The sequence below is a fragment of the Acipenser ruthenus genome, chromosome 17, assembly GCF_902713425.1.
Source record: "Acipenser ruthenus chromosome 17, fAciRut3.2 maternal haplotype, whole genome shotgun sequence".
Taxonomy (NCBI): Eukaryota; Metazoa; Chordata; class Actinopteri; order Acipenseriformes; family Acipenseridae; genus Acipenser; species Acipenser ruthenus.
The window spans coordinates 1,534,640-1,555,721 of record NC_081205.1 but is presented as its reverse complement, the minus strand read 5'-3'; the positions used below and the strand labels follow the sequence as shown (position 1 = coordinate 1,555,721).

Below are 21,082 nucleotides of genomic sequence, written 5' to 3'. Positions count from 1 at the left end.
ATATTTGAAATTCCCAGCTGTGTGGACTCAGTCCTGCATTATACTTCGCGTTAAGCACTAAAGCGGCTATTACATTTTGTCATTACTTCTAAGTGACTCCATATTAAATTGTTTTGCAGAAAGGTGATGGTTATGCATTAGTGACTATTCTCGCTACAGGATGCTGTAATAATAATAACTGTCGCTGTCTGACCACACTGTTATATATATATATAGTGTGCTGCAGGGATGGCAATAAGACTCCCATTCCATAGTTTGATCCATTCCTGGTTTCACTATGAGTTTAATAACACACATCTGAGCGTGTTACCTATACGCTGTGGCTAATCCAGCTTGTAGTAAAACCTGAAATGGGTGCAACTGCTATGCAATGGAAGTCTTATTTCCATCCCTGGTATTGACCGTGGCTGTGAATGTAGGGATCCCTGCTTTGCCTGTTGCCTCTCACCAGAGAGCTTCATGCCTTCCCAGTTGTCGGGTGTGGGAGGATGAGGATCCCTGGGTGAAGCGGACTCATTATGCTCAAACTCTTCAAAATCTCTTGCTACATTAAGCGGAGAAGTCGTTTACATGTATGCCAGTATTCCAGAAGCTGGTAGAGGTTTGAACACAGCCCTGTCACACTCCGATTATCAAGACTGTCCCAGCAAGTGGGGGTTTGAGTGCCTTAACCCTTCCTCAATATTGTGATCCTAGACCCTAGAACAACAGCTCTGATTCACTGGGATTAGACTGAGTTTATCATCTGAAAGCAGTGACTTAATGAACTCAGTCATAGGATATTCAGACAGGTTGAAAAGAGTTGTGAAATTGAGTTTGTTTTTAGTACTGCTTACGTTTTCAGCATTGGGACAGTATATATATCTTGCTCAGGGCTGGAAGCAGCTTTGCTCTTAAACACACACAGTGGAATCATTGTGGGATGACCTTTTTGCAGCTGGTAGCGACCCCATGGACATTTGCTTCCTGTTTATATTGATTAACAGTCAGGCATGCTTGTGTGCAGCGTATTTGAGCTGTCCGTCAAAATGTCAAGTGATTAAATATGTGTCCAAATAGCTGTATTGTGTTCATTATTATTTGGTTCACAGCGCAGCCAAGAAAGATAATGGTTGATTAGGTGTCATGTTCTGAAACAGTGTTCATTTGCATGATAAATAACTAGTATTACTCTTCCAGAGCCACACTGCCACATTATAATGCATGTGTGGGTGCCTGATATGCTGTATGATTCCTTAGATTCATTTTTCAAATCAGCCTGACATTAATGTGAAAATTAGTTATTGCAATAATCTGCCACTGTATAGTGTTCATCTGTGCAGGATTAATTTCTCAAGACAATAAATAATAATAATAATAATAATAATAATAATAATAATAATAATAATAATAATAATAATAATAATAATAATAATAACAAAACAATTAAACACAAAGCTGCGCTCCTTTCCAAATTAACAACTGCAAGAGCGAATCCAATGAAATGTTTTGTCAGGTTCCCATCAGGCGCTCTTTTGCTCGATATTGATATGATCTGATGCAATTCAAGTGGCGGAAAATTACACAAAATAAAAAGTGTCACCTGCACAGCAAGTAGCATTGATGCATTCACAAAACCACCGCATGAGAGAGAGAGAGAGAGAGAGAGAGAGAGACACAGAGAGAGAGAGAGAGAGAGAGAGATCCCAGACACCTTGACAGCTCGTATTTTAGGCTCCCTTTTTGTTTGTTTTTCACTGCAGTTGTTTTCGAGCGCATTCCTGTCTTTTTAATAACGGTTTTTCACTGCAGCAATTTCTAAGTTATCACTGTTCATTGCCAAAGGAATCTCCTGGGAAGTTCTTGAAGTCACATCTGTTCAGATCATTTGCTCAAACGCTCTTTAAAAAAAAAATAATAATGAAAAAACGATGCTACCTTTTATCGGCTCCCTGTTAAACAAGGATCTTCTCTTGTCAGATGTGGGTAGCTGTCATCAGTCTCTCGCTGTGCAGTGGTTTTGCAGACTGATGTGTACCAGGGGCTTGGCTGAGGTCCCTAAGCTCATCTCCTTTGTGACCAGAGCCAGACCTCCGCACAGTGAAGTAGCCTGCAACGCCCCCGAGCCCCCAGGAACGCTCTTCTCATGCGTTTCTCAGTGGGGTTTGCATCTTGTGGAATAGGCACACACAGCTGGTGTTCCTGTATTCAAATGTCAAAGCCGTTCACAGCGTGCCTCTGTTCACTTTGTGTGGATCTCATATCCGTGCTCCCATGCTGTCACTTCATCTATTTGTGTGCTTGTTAGTTTGTTTATCTTTTTCATTGTTTGTTTGTCTGGAACGAATGCTTACGTGAGATCTTAATAACTGCCTCTCGTTTCCAGCAGTTCTGTATTTTTTTTTTTGAGAAATGTTGCTGGTGGTTTAATGTTCGTTCGGAGGTGCTCTGTCTGAACGGCTGCTCAGTCACAGCCCCTGCGAGAAACACGTTCACATCTGTGCTCCTTAGGAGGAGATGCTAATGCACCAGGACATTAGGCTCGCCCACTCCTTCTAGAGGGTCAGCACTGCATGTGTGCAATTGTGCACATAGGCACACACACACAAATGTGAGCTTGCGTGTGAGATAAGCGCATGAGCTTGTCTTGTTATTTTCTTCATTGATTTCCCATTTTCATTGTACGTGATGATTTTGTTTGCGTACAGTGAGATCTTGACCTCCCAAATCATACAGAGGCAAACTGCTTTTGGAGGCAGAACACATTTGCCATTGTGCTTCAAAAAGTCTTTTTGCAATTTTTGACTCCTCAGAAACTTTCATGTCAAAATGACCCAGCAAATGCAGAATCTGCACCTGTCTCACGCCAAGAAGAGCAGCGGGCCGTCCTCCCCCAGCGCGGCCAAGCGCCTCTACCGCAACCTCTCAGAGAAGCTGAAGGGCAGCCACTCCTCCTTCGACGAGCCCTATTTCTTCGGCCGCTTGGATAGGCTGAGGAAAGTGTCCGTGGTGAGTAGCCCCCCCCCCCTCTCTCTCTCTCTCTCTCTCTCTCTCTCTCTCTCTCTCTCTCTCTCTGTCCTTCATGTATAATGTGCAATGGCTCAAACTTCAGTGCAATTCAACCCCTGCTTTAATCTGGAATTGATTTAAACTTCCTCCAGTGAGTTTGGTTAGTTCCAGGTAAAGAGGACCTGCTGTAAGCGCGGAGCACTGGCTGCGGCAGGGAAGTGAAAGTGATTTGGCCTCGCTGGTTGTAATAACAAGCGGCAGGGCTTGCATTGTGGTGCCCCCTCACAGCTTCTCTTTCTTTTGCCAGTATAAGTGTGTGGCAAACAACCTTGTGGTTGCGAGGTTCGGATATCTTCAGGGAAACAGAAATAAAAGCTTTTTCACAGTTTCTTTAACATAATTCTAAAGTAGTCTTGCAATATCAAGATCAGCACAGATCTTGAAAGGGCGATACGAGTTGCAACTGTCTAGATGTTTTTAAAGGACCGAAGACGTTCACTTCAGGGGGTTAGTTTACTAGAGAGACGTGAAAAATAAATGAATAAAACAGGGAAGAAACCCTGCAGCAACCTGGCAGAATCATTTGTGTTTGTATAGGACAGGATGCCAGATATCTGAACTGGAGGAGGATGAATGATGGGAGAACAGTGGCATTGAAGACACAACAGAACGTTCTGTGCAGAACATCTTTTGAAAGGCTTCAGTTGATAGTTTCTCTCTTTTGTATCACATTGTTGTATAGAGATGTAATGTTCTATAACTCATGGCTTGAATAGCTGATATTTCCTGTTTTAAAAATATGCATTGTGTTGCACCTTCAGGAAAAAAAAAGTATATTCAAAATGAAACAACAAACAAGGTGTGTATTGTACTGACGCGAAGGCAGGACAGGGACATGGATTTTAAAAGGTTTTCAATACCTGATGGAGGAGTTTGGTAACACCAAGCGCTATTATTCTAAAAGGATTGTTTCATCCTGAGTGTGAAAACTCCTTTCACGAAGAGCTCTTTGTTACCACCAGGGGCATTGTTTAGTACAGGTGTAACCTCACTTTGCTAGATTTTGCCGATTTTAAGAAATGCTTGTGGCAGTTTTAATGCTAGTGTTTGCCTGTAGTTTCAATTCACATAACTTAGCAGCAAAGGTTTGATGCAGCTGCAGGTCTGATGCAGCTGCAGTTCTAATGCACTGCATGTGTGTGATGCACCTGTGCTCTTGTGTGGTTTGCAGAACGTGCAGTGTAGCGAGGCTCTGTTCGAGGTGGTGTGTGATGCTCTTGTGTGGTTTGCAGAACGTGCAGTGCAGCGAGGCTCTGTTCGAGGAGGTGTGTGATGCCCTTTTGTAGTTTGCAGAACATGCGGTGCAGCGAGGCTCTGTTCGAGGAGGTGTGTGATGCTCTTTTGTGGTTTGCAGAACATGCGGTGCAGCGAGGCTCTGTTCGAGGAGGTGTGTGATGCTCTTTTGTGGTTTGCAGAACGTGCAGTGCAGCGAGGCTCTGTTCGAGGCGGTGGAGCAACAGGATCTGGATGCCGTTCAGCTCCTGCTCTACCAGTACTCAGCCGAGGAGCTCGACCTCAACACCCCCAACAGTGAGGGGCTAACGCCGCTGGACATCGCCATCATGACCAACAACGTGCCCATGGCCAGAGTCCTGCTGAAAGCTGGGGCCAAGGAGAGCCCGCATTGTGAGTACAGCTCCGGGGGCCAGATAGTGGCTGCATTGAATTGCATTACAAAGCTCCTGTTAAGTGTGGGCAGTGATAGATTACTGCAGATCAGAGCAAGTTGTGTTATATAGGGAGCACTTTCAGTGCCTCTAACTGCCCTGTTACCAAACTCAGATTGCACGTGTTGTTACCTATTAGTAACAGTGTAGTTATGAGTGTGGATACATTAGTTACAAGTTTTATAAAGGTTTAGATGCATTTTTATAAAGCCTAATTTATTGTTCTTATTTATTTATTTTTATAATAGTTTTGCTTTTAAATTCCATTACATCAGATGCATTTTCAATAACAGATCCTTGAACTAAAGTGCTGCTGAAATAGTGTGTGCTGTTCCCAAAGCTTTAACTCTAAAAGAGGATAATATTCCAGACGAATGTTGGCTTCTTTAGCAACCCTTTTAAGACCTGCTTTCAAGACAAAACAAGATTTAGTCATGAAGACAGACCTTGAAAACACACTCTCTGAGTTGAAGCTCAGTGGATAGACCCCTGTTCTCATTCTCATCAAACACTTTGCAACATACAGCAGTTTTGTGGATAGCCCAAGAAGCTCCATTTTGGTTTTTTTTGTTCAATTATTTTTATTAAAGCTTTAAAAAAAATATGTTTGTACAAGTCTAGTACTCCTGGGCAATGCATTTTCTGAAAGTCAAATACAATCATAACTGATATCATGTTCTGCTGTGTTGGTTTCCATTTTAAAACGTTGTATGTACATGTCTGCACCAGACAGTAGTTATTTCTATCAACTGATTTACCTCAACCAGCAGCTAAATCTCTAGGGCAGCAGTGTGGAGTAGTGGTTAGGGCTCTGGACTCTTGACCGGAGGGTCGTGGGTTCAATCCCTGGTAGGGGACACTGCTGCTGTACCCTTGAGCAAGGTACTTTACCTAGATTGCTCCAGTAAAAACCCAACTGTATAAATGGGTAATTGTATGTAAAAATAATGTGATATCTTGTAACAATTGTAAGTCGCCCTGGATAAGGACGTCTGCTAAGAAATAAATAATGATAATAATAATAATAATAATAATAATAAAACAAGTCCTTAAAGCTGAATAATCCAGCCCTTGTAAACATGACCATATTCCTCCCACACCTCCTGCTAGATAGAATGATGTTGTTTTTTCATTTTTGTTTTGCTTGTTTTGTTTGTTTTTCTGCATAATTCCAGAACGGACGAGTGAATCAATCCGTTGGCCCAGAGCTTTGCAATCGCGACGCCTCACCTGGGGTTAAAACAGCTTTATGAGAATTGAGCAGTGGCACTTTCCAATGCCTGTATTTAAGACATTCCCAGTCTGGCCAGCAATGAGAAGTGTGTTGGCGTCAGCAAGCAGGGCCATTCATTTTTACTTAGTTCCACTAACAGCGTTTAGGGCTGAGATGTCAATCTCTTGTACTTCAGGAAATGGCACCTCAAGGCTTCTAATATTGCCAGCTTTTCCACTGGCACTCTGCTGCCCTTCTGAGCCCCCCCAGGTATGGTACGGCCGCACCTTTCTGTCTTTTTCTCTGGGTCTACAATGCTTACATTATCATTTACTGTAGCCCTTCTGCCTTCCCTGAAAGCGGTGTTCTTAGCCAGGTATTTATTTGTTTATTTTTCTGTCACGGTTCATGACTGAAGCTCAGAAAGAACATGCAGCGGTATTCAGGGCCCATGATCGACTGTAGAGGCAGCATTCATTTTACCACGTGATGAATCCAGCAGTCCAAACACAGTCCTGCATTCATTTTACCATGTGACAAATCCAGCAGTCCAAACACAGTCCTTTGTGTTCCGAACAGTGGCTAAAAACACTACACTCTCTTTTTAGTTTTGTTGTTTTAAATGTTGACCTCATCTGCAAACAAATTAAGAGTGATGGCAAGCAGGGCAAGGGAATTGTGCATTCATTTCCTGCACAGAAATGCAGTCAGTCAGTCAGTCAGTGTGTCTATCTATCTATCTATCTATCTATCTATCTATCTATCTATCTATCTATCTCAATTTCAGTTATCCTAAAAATAGTATATTATATATTATTTTTAATGAGAGAACATAATGCAATCTCATCTTTCTTATCCCTTAGATATAATGAACAAGGTTCTCTTATCCACAGAGAGTTCTACTGGGTTATGTAATACAGATTTAGCTTAGTCTCCAAGTCATTCTTAATTGTTTTTAATACGTTATTTTAATACAGTTTTCTCTCTAGTCCAATTTAAGAGGTGAAAAATGGAAGCAATACCTCTGTAGAAAAGCATCACGGGACGGCTGGAGATTTTTATTTCGCTAATTTGGTTTATAATTTTGAATAAAATTCTTGGTTGTAATAGGAATATATTTCAGTTTCAGTATTGTTTTGTTCTTTGTTTGCAAATGTTGCATGCCTTGTGCATTTAACAAAAAGGGGACGTGTTGAAGCAAACACTGATAAAGTTAACAGGAATTCTTCACGCACGCACACACACACATACACGAACACACACTCACACACTCACACGCACACACAGTGTTTTTTTTTTTAATTAATGATGGTCAGTTTCATGGCCGAAGAAAAAACAATAAATATAATTTATAGCTTTCAATAAAACATGTAAATAATTAGACGGAGAAGTCACAGACCCACCCTGTGCTCGTAAAGCTGTAGGATTTAAATCCACTGGAGACTGTAGCCCCTCGGTTATGCACGGCCTCATGGGATCTCACTGCCAGACCAGGCACACACTGGTGACCCACCACTGAGCCCAGCTAATCGGCCCTAATGCATCCGCTACCGAACTGACCGGGTCCTTTCAGTCTTGCTATTCAAATTAGTCCCAAGGTGCTAAATTAAAAGACCGGCAGCCGGGTACGGTTGTAAGCTTTGTTTGCTCGCTCAATTACTTTTTCAGTGACCCGTGTCAATTATTTCATTTTTATCTGCAATTAAAGAAATTACTGAATGCAATCAATCAGAAAGTGGTTTAAACTTTTCAACAGTTGAGCTGTTTAGATAAAAATAAAGAAATATGGTTGTATGTACTTTTAAAAAAAATTAAAAATTAAAAAAAAATCTAGATAAGAGGCGTTAATCTGGGTTCGCGACGTACATAGTTTAGGTCAGTTCAATAAGAATGTCGTCTAGCGATTTGACAGCAGCTTCACAGCAGTTATTTCGCAGCTCTGTATATTGCTGGCTCGTGAGTTGACTTGTCAGTGAATCAGGTTCCTCCCAGTCCCAGTCACACGCCAGTAACTGCCTAACCCCATAAGTGTGCACTCTGATAACTGAAGTCTCGAACAGCCCCCAGTCACGCACAACAGTTGACATGGTATAGTGTAGCTCAGAAAGGGAATGGACATGGAAACACTACTGGGGAATCTGCTGAAGCAGTCAGGGACCATAGAGGCCCTCAGTAGTCCTCCCTCCTAGTAAATTACACGCGTCTCTGTTGATCAGAAATGAGTAATGAGAAAGGAATAAAGAAAGCCACAGTCGCACGGCAAGAGTTACTTAATGACCCCAGGTGGGTAAGCGGAGAAGTGCCTCAAGTCTAAGAATCACAGAACAGGGTGCAATTGAAAGCAATACCGTGCAGACATTACTGTGACTGAAGTGGAAGAAACAGGGCTGTCTTCGAAGAACAGACCAGCCACTGATCACAACAAGCATTCCCAATGAGCTCTTTAAACACTGGCCAGGGAACAGAATCTAGCCATGACTGCGTTATTGAAAACTGAGCCTGTCCCAGAGGAGAGGGGAGAGCCAGCACATATAGAAAGAGAGGGTTTATCCACAGGAGCTGGATGTGTTTGGGGGAAAGCGACAGCATTTAAAGCATTTACTTGCAAAAAAGTTAAAGAAACATTCAAGTAAATGTGGTCATGTAGTAGAATAAAAATCCTTGTAACAATTCATGCTTTTTTCTACGTTAAGAATGCTTAGTGCTCCAATATCTGTATATAAAGTTAAAAAAAATATATATTGGAATGTCTCTTTTTAGTCAGCGTTTAATACAGCTTTCCACCGGTTGTTTTTATAGGTAAATAGATAACAGATCATTCAGCATCAGCTTTATCAGTGATGGTGCACCTATAATGAAAAACCCAGGGCAGCGAGAACAAGACTGCATCTATGCAGCATAAGGGATCGAGTGACATTCTTCACACGTTTTTGTATCTTTCTGAATACTGGGTCATTGATTAGTTTAAAGTATAAAGAAGATTGCGGAGAAGCATATTAGCTGTAAGCCTGCCACATGGATATCAGATTTCAAGTGTTTCTTTAAGGGGGGAAGGGGTCTGAGGGCAGGGTTGGAGAGGAAGAGGAGGGAGGTGCCCCTCTTGCTCCTTGTTGTAACGGCTGTCACACCCCCAGTGGAGATGTTGTCAGACGTGCTGGCTGTTGTGGGGGTCTATAGGGTACACACACTGTGCTTAGGAGGGGGAATAAGAACAGTGAAGCTTGAAGGAAATACGGAGCATGTCTGCATACATGACACGGCATAGGGTTAACATAAGTGGGATCCTTCTGAAAACACTATAAATAAAAAATAAAATGCATGTCAAGGATTTGTCAACAACTACTTTCCCGGGATTCATTAAAAAAGCACTTGTGTTATTTTCGTTTTTTACAGTGGCATTTGATCAATGAGGCTTTGTTTTTAATGGCTTTTAGAAAATGTTATGTTTTTTGACACTAATGGTAATGCAGTGATGTGTTGGGGGTGGGTGGCTCCTACAGTATTTTAGAACGTCTCAAAAATTTAACATTAATCAGACTCCTAATTTAAAACACACTTATACATATATGTTATTTTTGTCCTCCTTCTCTTGCTAAGACCCCCTTAAAAAAGAGCAGTACGGGGCTCCCGAGTTGCGCATCCAGTAAAAGCACTCGCTAGAGTGCAGGATGCGCTGTATAGCCTGGACGTCACAAGTTCGAGTCCAGGCTATTCCACAGCCGACCGTGGACGGGAGCTCCTAGGGGGCGGTGCTCAATTGGCCGAGCGTCGCCCGGGGGAGGGAGGGTTAGGTCGGCCAGGATGTCCTCGGCTCACCGCGCACCAGCGACCCCTGTAGTCTGGCCGGGCGCCTGCGGGCTTGCCTGTAAGCTGCCCAGAGCTGCGTGTCCTCCGACACTGTAGCTCTGAGGCAGCTGCACAGTGAGTCTGCAGAGTGTAAAGAAGCAGGCGGCTGACGGCACATGCTTCGGAGGACAGCGTGTGTTCATCTTCGCCCCTCCCGAGTCAGCGCAGGGGTGGTAGCGGTGAGCTGAGCCTAAAAATAATTGGGCATTTCAAATTGGGGAGAAAATAATAAAAACTAATTGGCAACGACTAAATTTATATAAAGAAAATAAAAATAAAAAAATAAAAAAGAGCAGTACAATATATCTCAAAGGTTCTATCTATCCTGGGTAATAAAAACAAGTGGGAAAAAAACAGTGTAAAAGAGCAGGTTCTCACCCAGTGCAATGTGTCTCAATGCTTTGCAGTCGTCAGCCAGGAGAGCAGAGTACTGCACCTCAGCACCCTTGTGCAGGAGGCACAGCGTCGCGTGAGTGAGCTGTCTGCACAGGCGACGAGCGAGGGGCTGAGCCTCGACAGCACGGAGAGAGAGAAGCAGCTGAAAGCCTGGGAGTGGAGGTACCGGCTCTACAAGAGGATGAAGACAGGCTTCGAACACGCCAGTGAGTACAGGGGAGAAGACAGGGGGAGGTGCAGGAGTTCACCCCTTAAAGGACACAAGGAACTGAGAGGCGGTTCAAATGGTTTCTTCTTAAAATGCATTTGAGAGCGACTCAAGTATCACAAGGAGGAAGCTGACAATTTGGATGACCTGATCCAACCTGTCAGTACATTTTAAACCCTGTTTCATGCACCTTGTTGCAAAGATAAGAAAGTATGCATCACTGTGTTTGCGGGACACATATGCCCCTTGTACCTGAAAGGGGGGGGGGGGGGCAAATTCATATGAATTTCAATAGGATTGCATAGGAGTGACATCTGAATAATAAGTGTTCAGATGTTGATGATTTGTAATGATTTTTCTAGTCCTCAAGATATCTTTTTTTAAATGGCAGCAAATGTATAATGAATTCCAGTGGAGCACCACAGGATTAGCAGCTAATGTGTTGGAATTCATAGGAATTTGCGGTTGTTATTGTAAAGGGTGACCGTTCCAGGGACTGTAGATAGAACAAACACTTTCTTTCTTTAATTTCTTACCTTCTGTGCCTTCTTAACTTCTAGCCACCAGCTTCATCGCTCAGCAAGTTCATGCAGCTCTTCATAATAATGACAAGTCCCTCTTCTTGCTAACATGGACATGTAGGAACCTAACATTCCTATTGCCATCATGATATTGATCTGCTTTTCATCTTGACATGCAAGAGAAATCCCATTCTCACTCACTTCCCAGGGGAGCTCTGACCTGCACTTGGGTTACTCATGTTGGCCCAAAGCATGATTTGGAGAAAACAGCCAATGTTTCTTTTGTTTCATTAAGTTGTATGTTGAGTATATAACCAAGCAGGGAGGAAGTAACTTGTTTTTTGAATATGCTTTACTATACCTCTCCGGACTTTACAATGCTTACCTATGCTTTACCATTCTTTCACTATGCTGTATTACACCTTGCTGTGCTTTTACTGTGGGAGGCTTTTGTAAGTGTGTGCTCACTGTTCAGTCTTTATTCAAACTATCATACTGCTGCAGCTACATACAATACAGAACAGACCTTACCTTCCCTTCACTAACTCCACATGCTTGACCATTCGTCTGCCCTGCCCTTTGTTCTGCATTGGAAAGTGGTCACGGTGTTGGGTTGGGTTTAGAAAGTTTTTTTTTTTTGACCTCTTGGTGTTGTCTTTCTTCCCAGGAGCCCCGGAGACACCGTCCAGCGTCCGTCTCACTGTAACGAGCAGCACGTCCCTCACTGTCACCTTCCAGGAGCCCCTCAGCGTCAACTCGGCTGTGGTCACCAGATACAGAGGTACTGCAGCCTTTCCAGGGCCTCTGCTTTACCCAGTTGTGGGTACCTGAGCCTGTGCTCTATCAGATACTAAGCACTAGGACCATTAGAATTGGAGCTCATACAGACTACCATCCAAGATGTTTATTCATACATGTCTTCAAGTCAAGGATCACACAGCTGTCGTCCTTCAAAATAAAGGGCTAGATCAGGGGTGTCCAATCACAGTCCTGGAGGGCCATTCCACTCCATCTTTAACAGATAAAATGAGATCATGAACGACTTCAGGGTCTGGATGGAGGTTTGATTGGTTCAATTAAACAATTTAGAACAGGGTTGGAAAGACGACCAGGAGTGGAAGGGCCAGCTTTGGCCACCCCTGGGCTAGATTCTCAAAGCTCTTTACTCCAAATCGTCATTAGCATATTCTTTTTTTCAGAAAGGAAAACCGCACAGAATAAAGTTACCAAGCCAGAAATGAGCAACTCAGACATTAAATGTTGGGCTTGTGAGTCATTTTAAGTTGTGGTGGTGGTGGTGGTGGTGGTGTTTTTAGTTTTGCTTTTGTTTGTAATTGTTGTTTTTTTCCTAACATGATGTCTACTTCAATCTTAGTTGCTGGGATGCATATGTTTAAATGTATACTGCAATGACTTAATACTCTATTAGAAGCATCCAGAACTCAAACTGTAGTCTAAATGTCTGGACAAGGTGTCTATCTCAATCTCTGCTGGACCCTGTGCGGAGAGACGGTAATAGAAATGTCAGTGAAGGCTGTTGTTTATACATTTTGGTTAAAACTTGGCATGTCAGTTTTCAGAATGAAACCACAAGAAACTCTGGATGTGATTTTAAAAAATAACATGCAGAAAATCACAAAAACCTGGAAGCTGCAGTTTATTTGAAAGCCAACTGCTGTTTTGTACCCTTTCATTTCATAGTGTAGTCCTTCTCATTGGGGTTGCATGTTGTAGTCCTTCTCATTGGGGTTGCATGTTGTAGTCCTTCTCATTGGGGTTGCATGTTGTAGTCCTTCTCATTGGGGTTGCATGTTGTAGTCCTTCTCATTGGGGTTGCATGTTGTAGTCCTTCTCACTGGGGTTGCATGTTGTAGTCCTTCTCATTGGGGTTGCATGTTGTAGTCCTTCTCACTGGGGTTGCATGTTGTAGTCCTTCTCATTGGGGTTGCATGTTGTAGTCCTTCTCACTGGGGTTGCATGTTGTAGTCCTTCTCACTGGGGTTGCATGTTGTAGTCCTTCTCATTGGGGTTGCATGTTGTAGTCCATCTCATTGGGGTTGCATGTTGTAGTCCATCTCATTGGGGTTGCATGTTGTAGTCCTTCTCATTGGGGTTGCATGTTGTAGTCCTTCTCATTGGGGTTGCATGTTGTAGTCCATCTCATTGGGGTTGCATGTTGTAGTCCTTCTCATTGGGGTTGTATGTTGTAGTCCTTCTCATTGGGGTTGCATGTTGTAGTCTTTCTCACTGGGGTTGTTAGGAGTGGCTTCACACCCCGGTTTGAAAACACATCTGCAGACGTAGTTTATATCAAAGTAAAACCTAATGCCACAAAATAAAGAATGCTAAACCCTTGACAGAAACCTTGAACTATTCAATTATAATCTGAAACTTTAACAGTTTATATATCCTCTTAAAGGATTATTGATCAGTATATGGTAGATTGGTAGCATCCTTCAGCTTAATCTTGTCGGTCTTCTTGACTTTCTTCTGGTTTTACCTAACGATCCTGTAGCTTGTATCATAAAGACATAGAGAACTATAGATGTGATTGTCCTCACATGTGAAAGAACAGCTGCAGATACAATTCTGAAGCTACACTAGACAGGTCACCAGTGACTGGCCCTGTGCAATCACTGCGGTCAGTCCCCTCACCTGTTGCGTCATTGTGAAGACTGGTCTTCTGAACTGGGCACAGGTGGCATGACTGTCTGGCTGCATCTCTCGGAGCTGGGCGTGTTTGGCATCTCTGCAACATGAGAACATTAGCTCTGTATCCAGAGAGTATTCACACTCATTGCTCTAGTTCAGACGCTTCTAAGCTAAGGCCGGTTTGACAGCAAAAAAAAAAAAAAAAAACAGTTGGATGGTGTTCAGAAACAGCCATCAAGCCTGGTCAGTCAAATCCTCAGGTTTATTATTCTGTTGTAATGTTACCGTTCTGAGATTCACCCTGTCGTTTATTTTAATATTCCTCCCCTTGTGGTACTAGACTGCTGAAGAGAGATCAATCCCATGTAAATCGGCCAGGAGAAATACTGTGGTTTTTGGTTCCTCGCTTGCTATGCTACAGTTTTGTTCTTCTATGACGTAAGACCCAAACAAAACAGCCTGTCTATGGGAGGGAAATATTTAGGTGAAACAAAAGAGGGGGCAGCTGTGCTTCTGTGCACGATAATTGCCATTTTAGAATAAAACCTCCAGCAGACGGACAGACAGACAGTGGGCTGATTGACTGACAGAGATACAGTATTAAGTTTTGTTTTTGTGCCTATTTAAAAAGAAAAAAGAAAGAAAGAAAAATAGCTTGGATTTCCTCACTATACCACACATCTGTGTAACAAAATCCGCACAGGGCTAAATTCTACCCTATCTTGTAACGGTTTGTAAAAACCCCATCCAGAGCAATTAAACAATGCATTTATTATAGAGCTCGCTGTGAATGACAGGTTTTGCTGCAATTTAGTTGTCTGGACTCTTGTCCTCCTTTTGTGGGTTATTATTAGTATTTCTTTTGGACAGATGCGCTTCACTAATAGAGCTATTTTGTGACTGTTTCAGTCCAGTTCTTTCCATAGTTACCGAACAGAAACAAAACATTTCCTAGGTACAAGTTTGGTGCCTTTAAGGGCAGCTGTGTTGCAATACGTACAACTCAGTTCAGTCCCTTCAATAATAAATAATCGGCAAATTCAAGGAAATAACTTTGAACTGAATTACTCCACTGAAAACCCTCTTTAACCTCATTGCTGTTTACCAATAGTTAGTTAAACGGGACACAAGTGAGTTTAGAACAAGTACTCCATAATATTAATGTTATCATGAAGTTCCCCCAAAATACTTTATATTGATATATATGTATATGAAAATGAAACATCCACGAATACCACTGTGTTTCGCTACAGTCTCATGTAATGGTAATTCTCAGGGGCCATAAACGTACCCCCTACCCCCTGCCTCCAGAGGCTTGGAATAGGAAGACAGCTAACACTGTCCTGTCGTTCTCCATGCATTCTGTGTTCAAGCTAATCAGAGTACAGTAGGCTAAAATGTACACCATTCACACACGCTGCTGTATGACTGATCAGATGCAAACGATCCACTTTAAAATTACTTGATGCTGAGAAAGGATAAAACAAAATATGTTTGCTTGTTATCACCCAGCATGTTTTAACAGCGAACGATGAAGTCTCAGTTACTGCTGCGCCTCTTTTAAGCCTCTAACAATCATTTTGATGCCCACGTGTCTCATTTATCAATTGAGTGTGATGCAGCTTTTAGGGAATCTTTCCTAGACATGTAAGACAAATCATAAATGACATACAAAAAAAACAGCCAATCACTGTTGAGGGTTTGTCAAGGTTCCAGGGGATCTTTTCCTTTGTACAGATGTCACTCCGTGCAGGGAACATACTGCAAAGCTCAATTCGAAGTACAGCAGTAGCTCCTGGCTACAGTATCAGCTTTTTGTTCTTTAAAGACAAAGACTTTGGTGCAAAGAGTTCAGAATCGAGTCCTTAGCGTGTTGCTAAAACTGCAGAGATCCAACATGAAACAGCGAGCTTGCGTAGGCATTCTGCTTCCAGCCACTCAAAGGTGCAAGCTCTTTCGTTTCACCCTTTCACTTCATATACTAATTGCTAAGTGCAGAGGGATTTACATTTGGGGGGGGGTTGTGTCCTAAAAGGAAAGGCAAAGGGTTACGTTTTCTGCATGCTAATTTCACCGTAATTGTTTCCTGAATCATGCAGCACCATTAAAATGTGTTTTTGTACATGTATCTCTCTCTCATTTGTGATTAGAAGAACATCACTCATTTATGTTTTTTCTAGGCATCACCTGGTGTGCTTTTATGATGGTCCTTGCAGAAGTAAATCCAATAGCTTATTGTAGCTGCTTCCCTGAATGAAACCGTTGGGAAATAATAATAAAAAAAAATACCAGCAGCTCAAAAACAAAAGAGAAACGGCTAAATATGTTATGTTGGCACTGTCATTTTTTTTCTTTTCTGCTGAGCTCATTGAAGTGTCTGCACATATTCATGTTTCGACAGATCCTTTGTTTCTGTATGTATTCTAGGAAAATCGGAGCAATTATTGTAAGCAATAAACCAACAGCTGAGGTAATAATCAGGGAGTCAGACCAGTTTAGTTAGCAATGGGTCCTTAAAGCAAAACAATATATACTGACTTAAGTACATCCGTTGTGATTTGTGACTCCCTGGAAAATCAACACTACATCCCCCTCAAACGCAGCTATTGGTAATTGAGACCCAAAGAAATCCAGTGTTATATTTTAGCAAAATCGTAATACCGTATGGGAAATACAGGGTCACAAGAGGACAGTGCCCATATGCAAGTGGAACAGGAAGGCATCTTAACCGCTGTGTAAAACAACCAGGCTGGTGTGCATATGACGTTAAGGAGCTTTTAACCTCATCTCACTGACAGGGGACAGAATCCCCAACGGTAGTGCATCCCGAAACTCTGCCAGGACAACGCGGTCTGACATGCATCCCACTTCTTTATTGGAGTAGACGCAGGTGGGGGTGAACGGTTAAAGCTTGATGTCAGTTTCTAAATGAAATGCCAGGATATCAGAAATCCTGCCAGTGCTTTTTATAATGATCATATGGTAATTTCTACAGGCGGCTGCAGAACCTAATTCATAACGAATTTACAGGAATCAGTTCCCTTTTCACGATTTCCCTTTTTATATGTAAGCATGCATTCATCATGAGCCCGCACTTATTTTTAAGTGTTTGTCTTATGAGGGGGATCACTGCAGAATTGAAGGTTAATACATTCCTTTTCCATAGGGGATGCCAGCATAATTAGCCAGACTCCTCCTCATGCAGTCTGTTGCTGCTGTGTGCATTGTAGACATGTTAGTGTCTCAAATGATTGTGTTTGATATTCACAAAACTCTTCAAGCCTGTTGCTGGCTAATAACATTCCAGAGCAGTTTCAAAAGTAGCAAACTGTACTGTTATACAAAACAGGGCTCTAAAAACACATGAACAGTCCTTTTAATAACCTGCGATTTAATTTCCTACCGCCTTTTAAAACAGGTTGAAAAAGCAGATCAATTCCTGAACTGTAAGGAGTTCCGGTTAGTAATTGTGGAGCCCCAACCGCTGCAATTAACACAGAAAGGGTTAAAATTAAAAAAATAAAAAAAGCAGTACCATGACAACCATTTGTAGTTCATTTACATATAAATAAAGCCTGGAAGGTCTCCATTCTGTTTTTCAAAAGCAGCTATAACAGGATTCTGGACTGATTGGGGGGGAGAAGGTCATTCTAGTTTCCGGTGCGAGAGTGGCTGTATCCTCTCACATGTACATGCTTGTGAATGGGGTTTGTATTTGTGAAGGGTTGCCGTGGTTCCCAAAGGGAATGTTGCTGGAAGCAGTGGGTAGAATCTGGGGCTTCAAGCAAAGATAATAATAGGGCCCCCACCCCAACTCACCCCACCCCCCCAGAGAGCACCTCTGGCCAAAAACGTGTTTTAAATAATGTGGGTACTGTACTTTTTAATTGAATCTACCTCCCCAGATAGAATCTATTTTTATATAAAATATATTGTTTTTTTGGTATTATTACAAAACGTTCACATGCCTCGCATACCTCTTCTTGGTTTCTTGCTTGTTGGTGTTTATCTAAAAACGACTTTGACAGAAAAGCATTGATGTACAAGCAGCCGAACTGATTGATATGGTACGGTTTGCCAAGAGCCCATATTTTAACTGAACTGCGCTGTTAAATATGTACGAAAGGTCGAGAGTCAAGCTCTTCACATTCGTGCACCACACTTATTTGCATTACAATATAGTCTTGTGTAGTTAACCATGTCAGACGCAATTAGAGTCACAGTGCGTGGAGAAAAAAATCCTCGACATGTGGTATTCAAAAAACATTTCTAGTAAAACCTTGCTCTACTGTCCACAGCCAAGTGAGCAGCAGCTTCCAAATGTACAGCTGGATCTGAACAAGCGCAGGCTCCTGCCTGTATACTGATCTGACCGGCCCAATACTGCCTACATGTACATTCGTTTTGAGCTGTAGAATATGTATGCACTAACACACGAGAAGGAGTGGGCTGTGCTGACACCCCGACCTGAGCACGGAGTTGTATCACTTTGTTACTGTGCTTAAGAAATGGCTCATGATTATTCTGATTGGAATGAAATGAGATCCGAACCATTGGTATGTCAGCAGTCAGGATAACAAAATGAAATAAGATTACATGTTCCATGAGTAACGTTAAGACACTGTCACTGTGACCTCAGCTTATTCTGAGCGAGGAAAAGAGATCTGAAACGCTGCTCTCTCGTGTTTTGTTGGTCCTGTAATCAGATCCTGATTTTCTTTCTCCTTTTCTTTTTCCCCAGTCGAGTGGAGCTGCTCGAAGGACTTTTCCACGTTGGCTGGAGAAATAATCATGGATAATCTTCAGTCTTTGAGGTGCACTATCGCAGGTCTAACAACGGTAAATGCAAGATCATTCGATTAGATCTTAACTTCTCCCAAAACCATTCGGGGAGCGCTCTGACATTTGCATTCAGCACTCTTGGCAATAACAGCAAAGCACCATTCCTCTGGCAGCCACTGCCAGTCATTAAGCATAATTTGTCTGGTATCCATGAGCTCCCAATCCACAAAGGAATAAGTAGACAGCATAAACAATTTTTGCAAGTTGTCCTGTGGAGAGATCAGAATAGATTGGGCTCACGCAGGGATTGGGAAGCACAGAGCAGGGGCTTGCATTGTAATCTCCTGCAGGATCACCAGGATCAGCCTCTTGATAGATCCAATTCTGACTCCCGGACGGTCTGATTGTTAAAATAACAGGACTTCCCAACTGACAATTATACATTCCAGATTGTTTTCCCCTTTGTCACCCCCCCCCCCCCCCCCCGTCCAAAAAAGCACAGAAATAGAAATTCCAAATAGGAAACATTTTTATTTGATTTAACTTTAATTGTATTCAAGTATTTATTTATTTATTTTCTTTATTTTATTTTTTTCAAATTTAGTAGTTGCCAATTGATTTTACCACGCTTTTCTCCCAGTTTGACATATCGATTTGTATTTTATGCTCAGCTCACCGCTACCACCCCTGCGCTGACTCGGGAGTGGTGAAGACGAACACACGCTGTCCTCCGAAGCATGTGCCGTCAGCCGACCGCTTCTTTTCACTCTGCAGGCCCGCCATGCAGCCAACCCAGAGCTACAGTGTCGGTTGACAACGCAGCTCTGGGCAGCTTACAGGCAAGCCTGCAGGCGCCCGGCCAGTCTACAGGGGTCGCTGGTGCGCGGTGAGCTGAGGACACCCTGGCCGACCTAAGCCCTCCCCCCCCGGGTGGCGCTTGACCAATTGTGCCCCCCTGGGAACTCCCATCCACGGTCGGCAGTGGAATAGCCTGAACTCAAACCTCCAGGCTATAGGACGCATCCTGCACTCCACAAGGAGCGCCTTTACCAGATGTGCCACTCGGGAGCTCCAGTATTTATTTATTTTCATATATTTTCCTGGAATAATAAATCATCAAAAAGGAATGACCAGAGCCCCCCTCTTTCTCGTACTGTAAACGTTGTTGTTTTTGCTGTTTCGTCAATCGATGTTGCCATAAGCAATCACAATGCCTCCAGTAATGACTGGACTCGCATGTCCCTGGTTATTAACAGGAATGATCAATGGATCTTTTAAAGTATGTGTTTTATTCAATCCTTCTACATTTCCACTCTGCAGGGTCAGGCCTACTACGTTCAAGTTTCAGCCTACAATATGAAGGGGTGGGGGTCGGCACAGGGAGCCACTCCTGATGTCGCTGTCCCGTCGAGTAAGTTCATGCTTTTGGTATTAGGATGGATGAACATTTTAACAGGATTGCAATAGATTCACCACTTAGGCTTCAATTAAATCAAAATTATAACACAGATATTTCCATATAGCTTCTCTTTAGACAAATTAAATCATAACCTGTATCTACAGGGTCATTATGGTTACAGACCTGCTTTAAGATAGTGATGGATGGCGCTGAATAATGTATCAATGCTTGATATATTATTTTAATAATTACGTTAACGATATATAAAATTAACATTGTGCCTTGATTCTTAAACAAAGACAAAATGGGAGTTTTATTAGATATAGAGATCTCATTAAACATCAAGACTCCTTGTATTTGTTTTGAGGTTTACTTTCGCTGTGCAATAGTGGAATGTTATATTGTTCATAGGAGAGAAAGAATAATATTAAAGAAATGAGCAGAAAAAAAGCCATTAAAAAAAGAGGAGCTGTAACTAATCCATCCACAAAGACATGCACAGCAATGTTTAACTCTGCAAATCTTTTAAGCTGCGTTAAAAAAAATAAAAATAAAAAAAAGATTTCTCTTAATAGTTATAAAAAGAAATGGATAAAAAACGTTGTTGACTTGTTTGGACTGATGGCGTTTTGTTTGTGTCGCTCACCAGACTGGAAGGAGTATGGTGGCAGGGAGCCGCGCCGGCACACAGGGCAGATTGATGCCCTGGAAAGGCTCCTCCAGCAGGTTCGAGGCGCACATCAACGTTACAGCTGTCGAGGTGAGGAGGAAAGTCCTGGGTGGTAGGGCCCCAGTCAGGGTCTCGGTGGAGTCTGGAATTTCAGCTGCTTTCTAACGGGGTCATACCTTCCCATTGATCAAGAAAAGAGAGATTATTAATATGGGCACGTCTGGAATCACTTTGCTTTATGCTTTAACCCTTAAAAGGATTCCGGAGCATTTTATTCAGTCCGACTCTTCTGTCTTGGTTGATATACTGTACATGAGTAAAACTAAAATTATCTGCGCCTTTGTTCTGCTGACAAGAAATCGTTAAATAATTTAATGGGCCTTGCAAGAGAGGAAAATAAACTGTTAGCTTTCCCAGGTTTTAAGTTTGCCTTTTTTGGGGGGGTGTATTTGGAAAGCACTGAGAATTGTAAAAGATGTCTTTGGAAGAAGGCACACGGGTGAGGGAGTGTAATACTGCGAGCCTGCTGAACTGCACTGCATTCAGCTGCTGAAAGAAGCCTTGTAAAATACAATGTCATTGTAACTGACTTTCTCATAGTATTTCTAAATCTGTGTTTTATAGTTCTGCATGCATTCAATTGCACTTACAGTAATTAGCAATTCTGTCCATGTGTGTGT

The 21,082-nt window shown here is 42.3% G+C and overlaps 1 protein-coding gene across 3 annotated transcripts in view; it reads left to right on the top strand.

The window, feature by feature from the left end:
* Window positions 1–21,082, top strand: part of ankfn1 (ankyrin repeat and fibronectin type III domain containing 1) — a 107,445-nt gene that overhangs the window by 64,655 nt on the left and 21,708 nt on the right. For all 3 annotated transcript variants that reach the window (XM_058989749.1, XM_058989751.1, XM_058989750.1), the window contains exons 8-14: window positions 2,793–2,988; window positions 4,464–4,674; window positions 10,182–10,376; window positions 11,567–11,680; window positions 18,293–18,390; window positions 19,654–19,744; window positions 20,382–20,492. In XM_058989749.1, coding sequence (XP_058845732.1) covers window positions 2,793–2,988; window positions 4,464–4,674; window positions 10,182–10,376; window positions 11,567–11,680; window positions 18,293–18,390; window positions 19,654–19,744; window positions 20,382–20,492 — 1,016 coding nt within the window. The remainder of the gene's footprint in view (window positions 1–2,792; window positions 2,989–4,463; window positions 4,675–10,181; window positions 10,377–11,566; window positions 11,681–18,292; window positions 18,391–19,653; window positions 19,745–20,381; window positions 20,493–21,082) is intronic.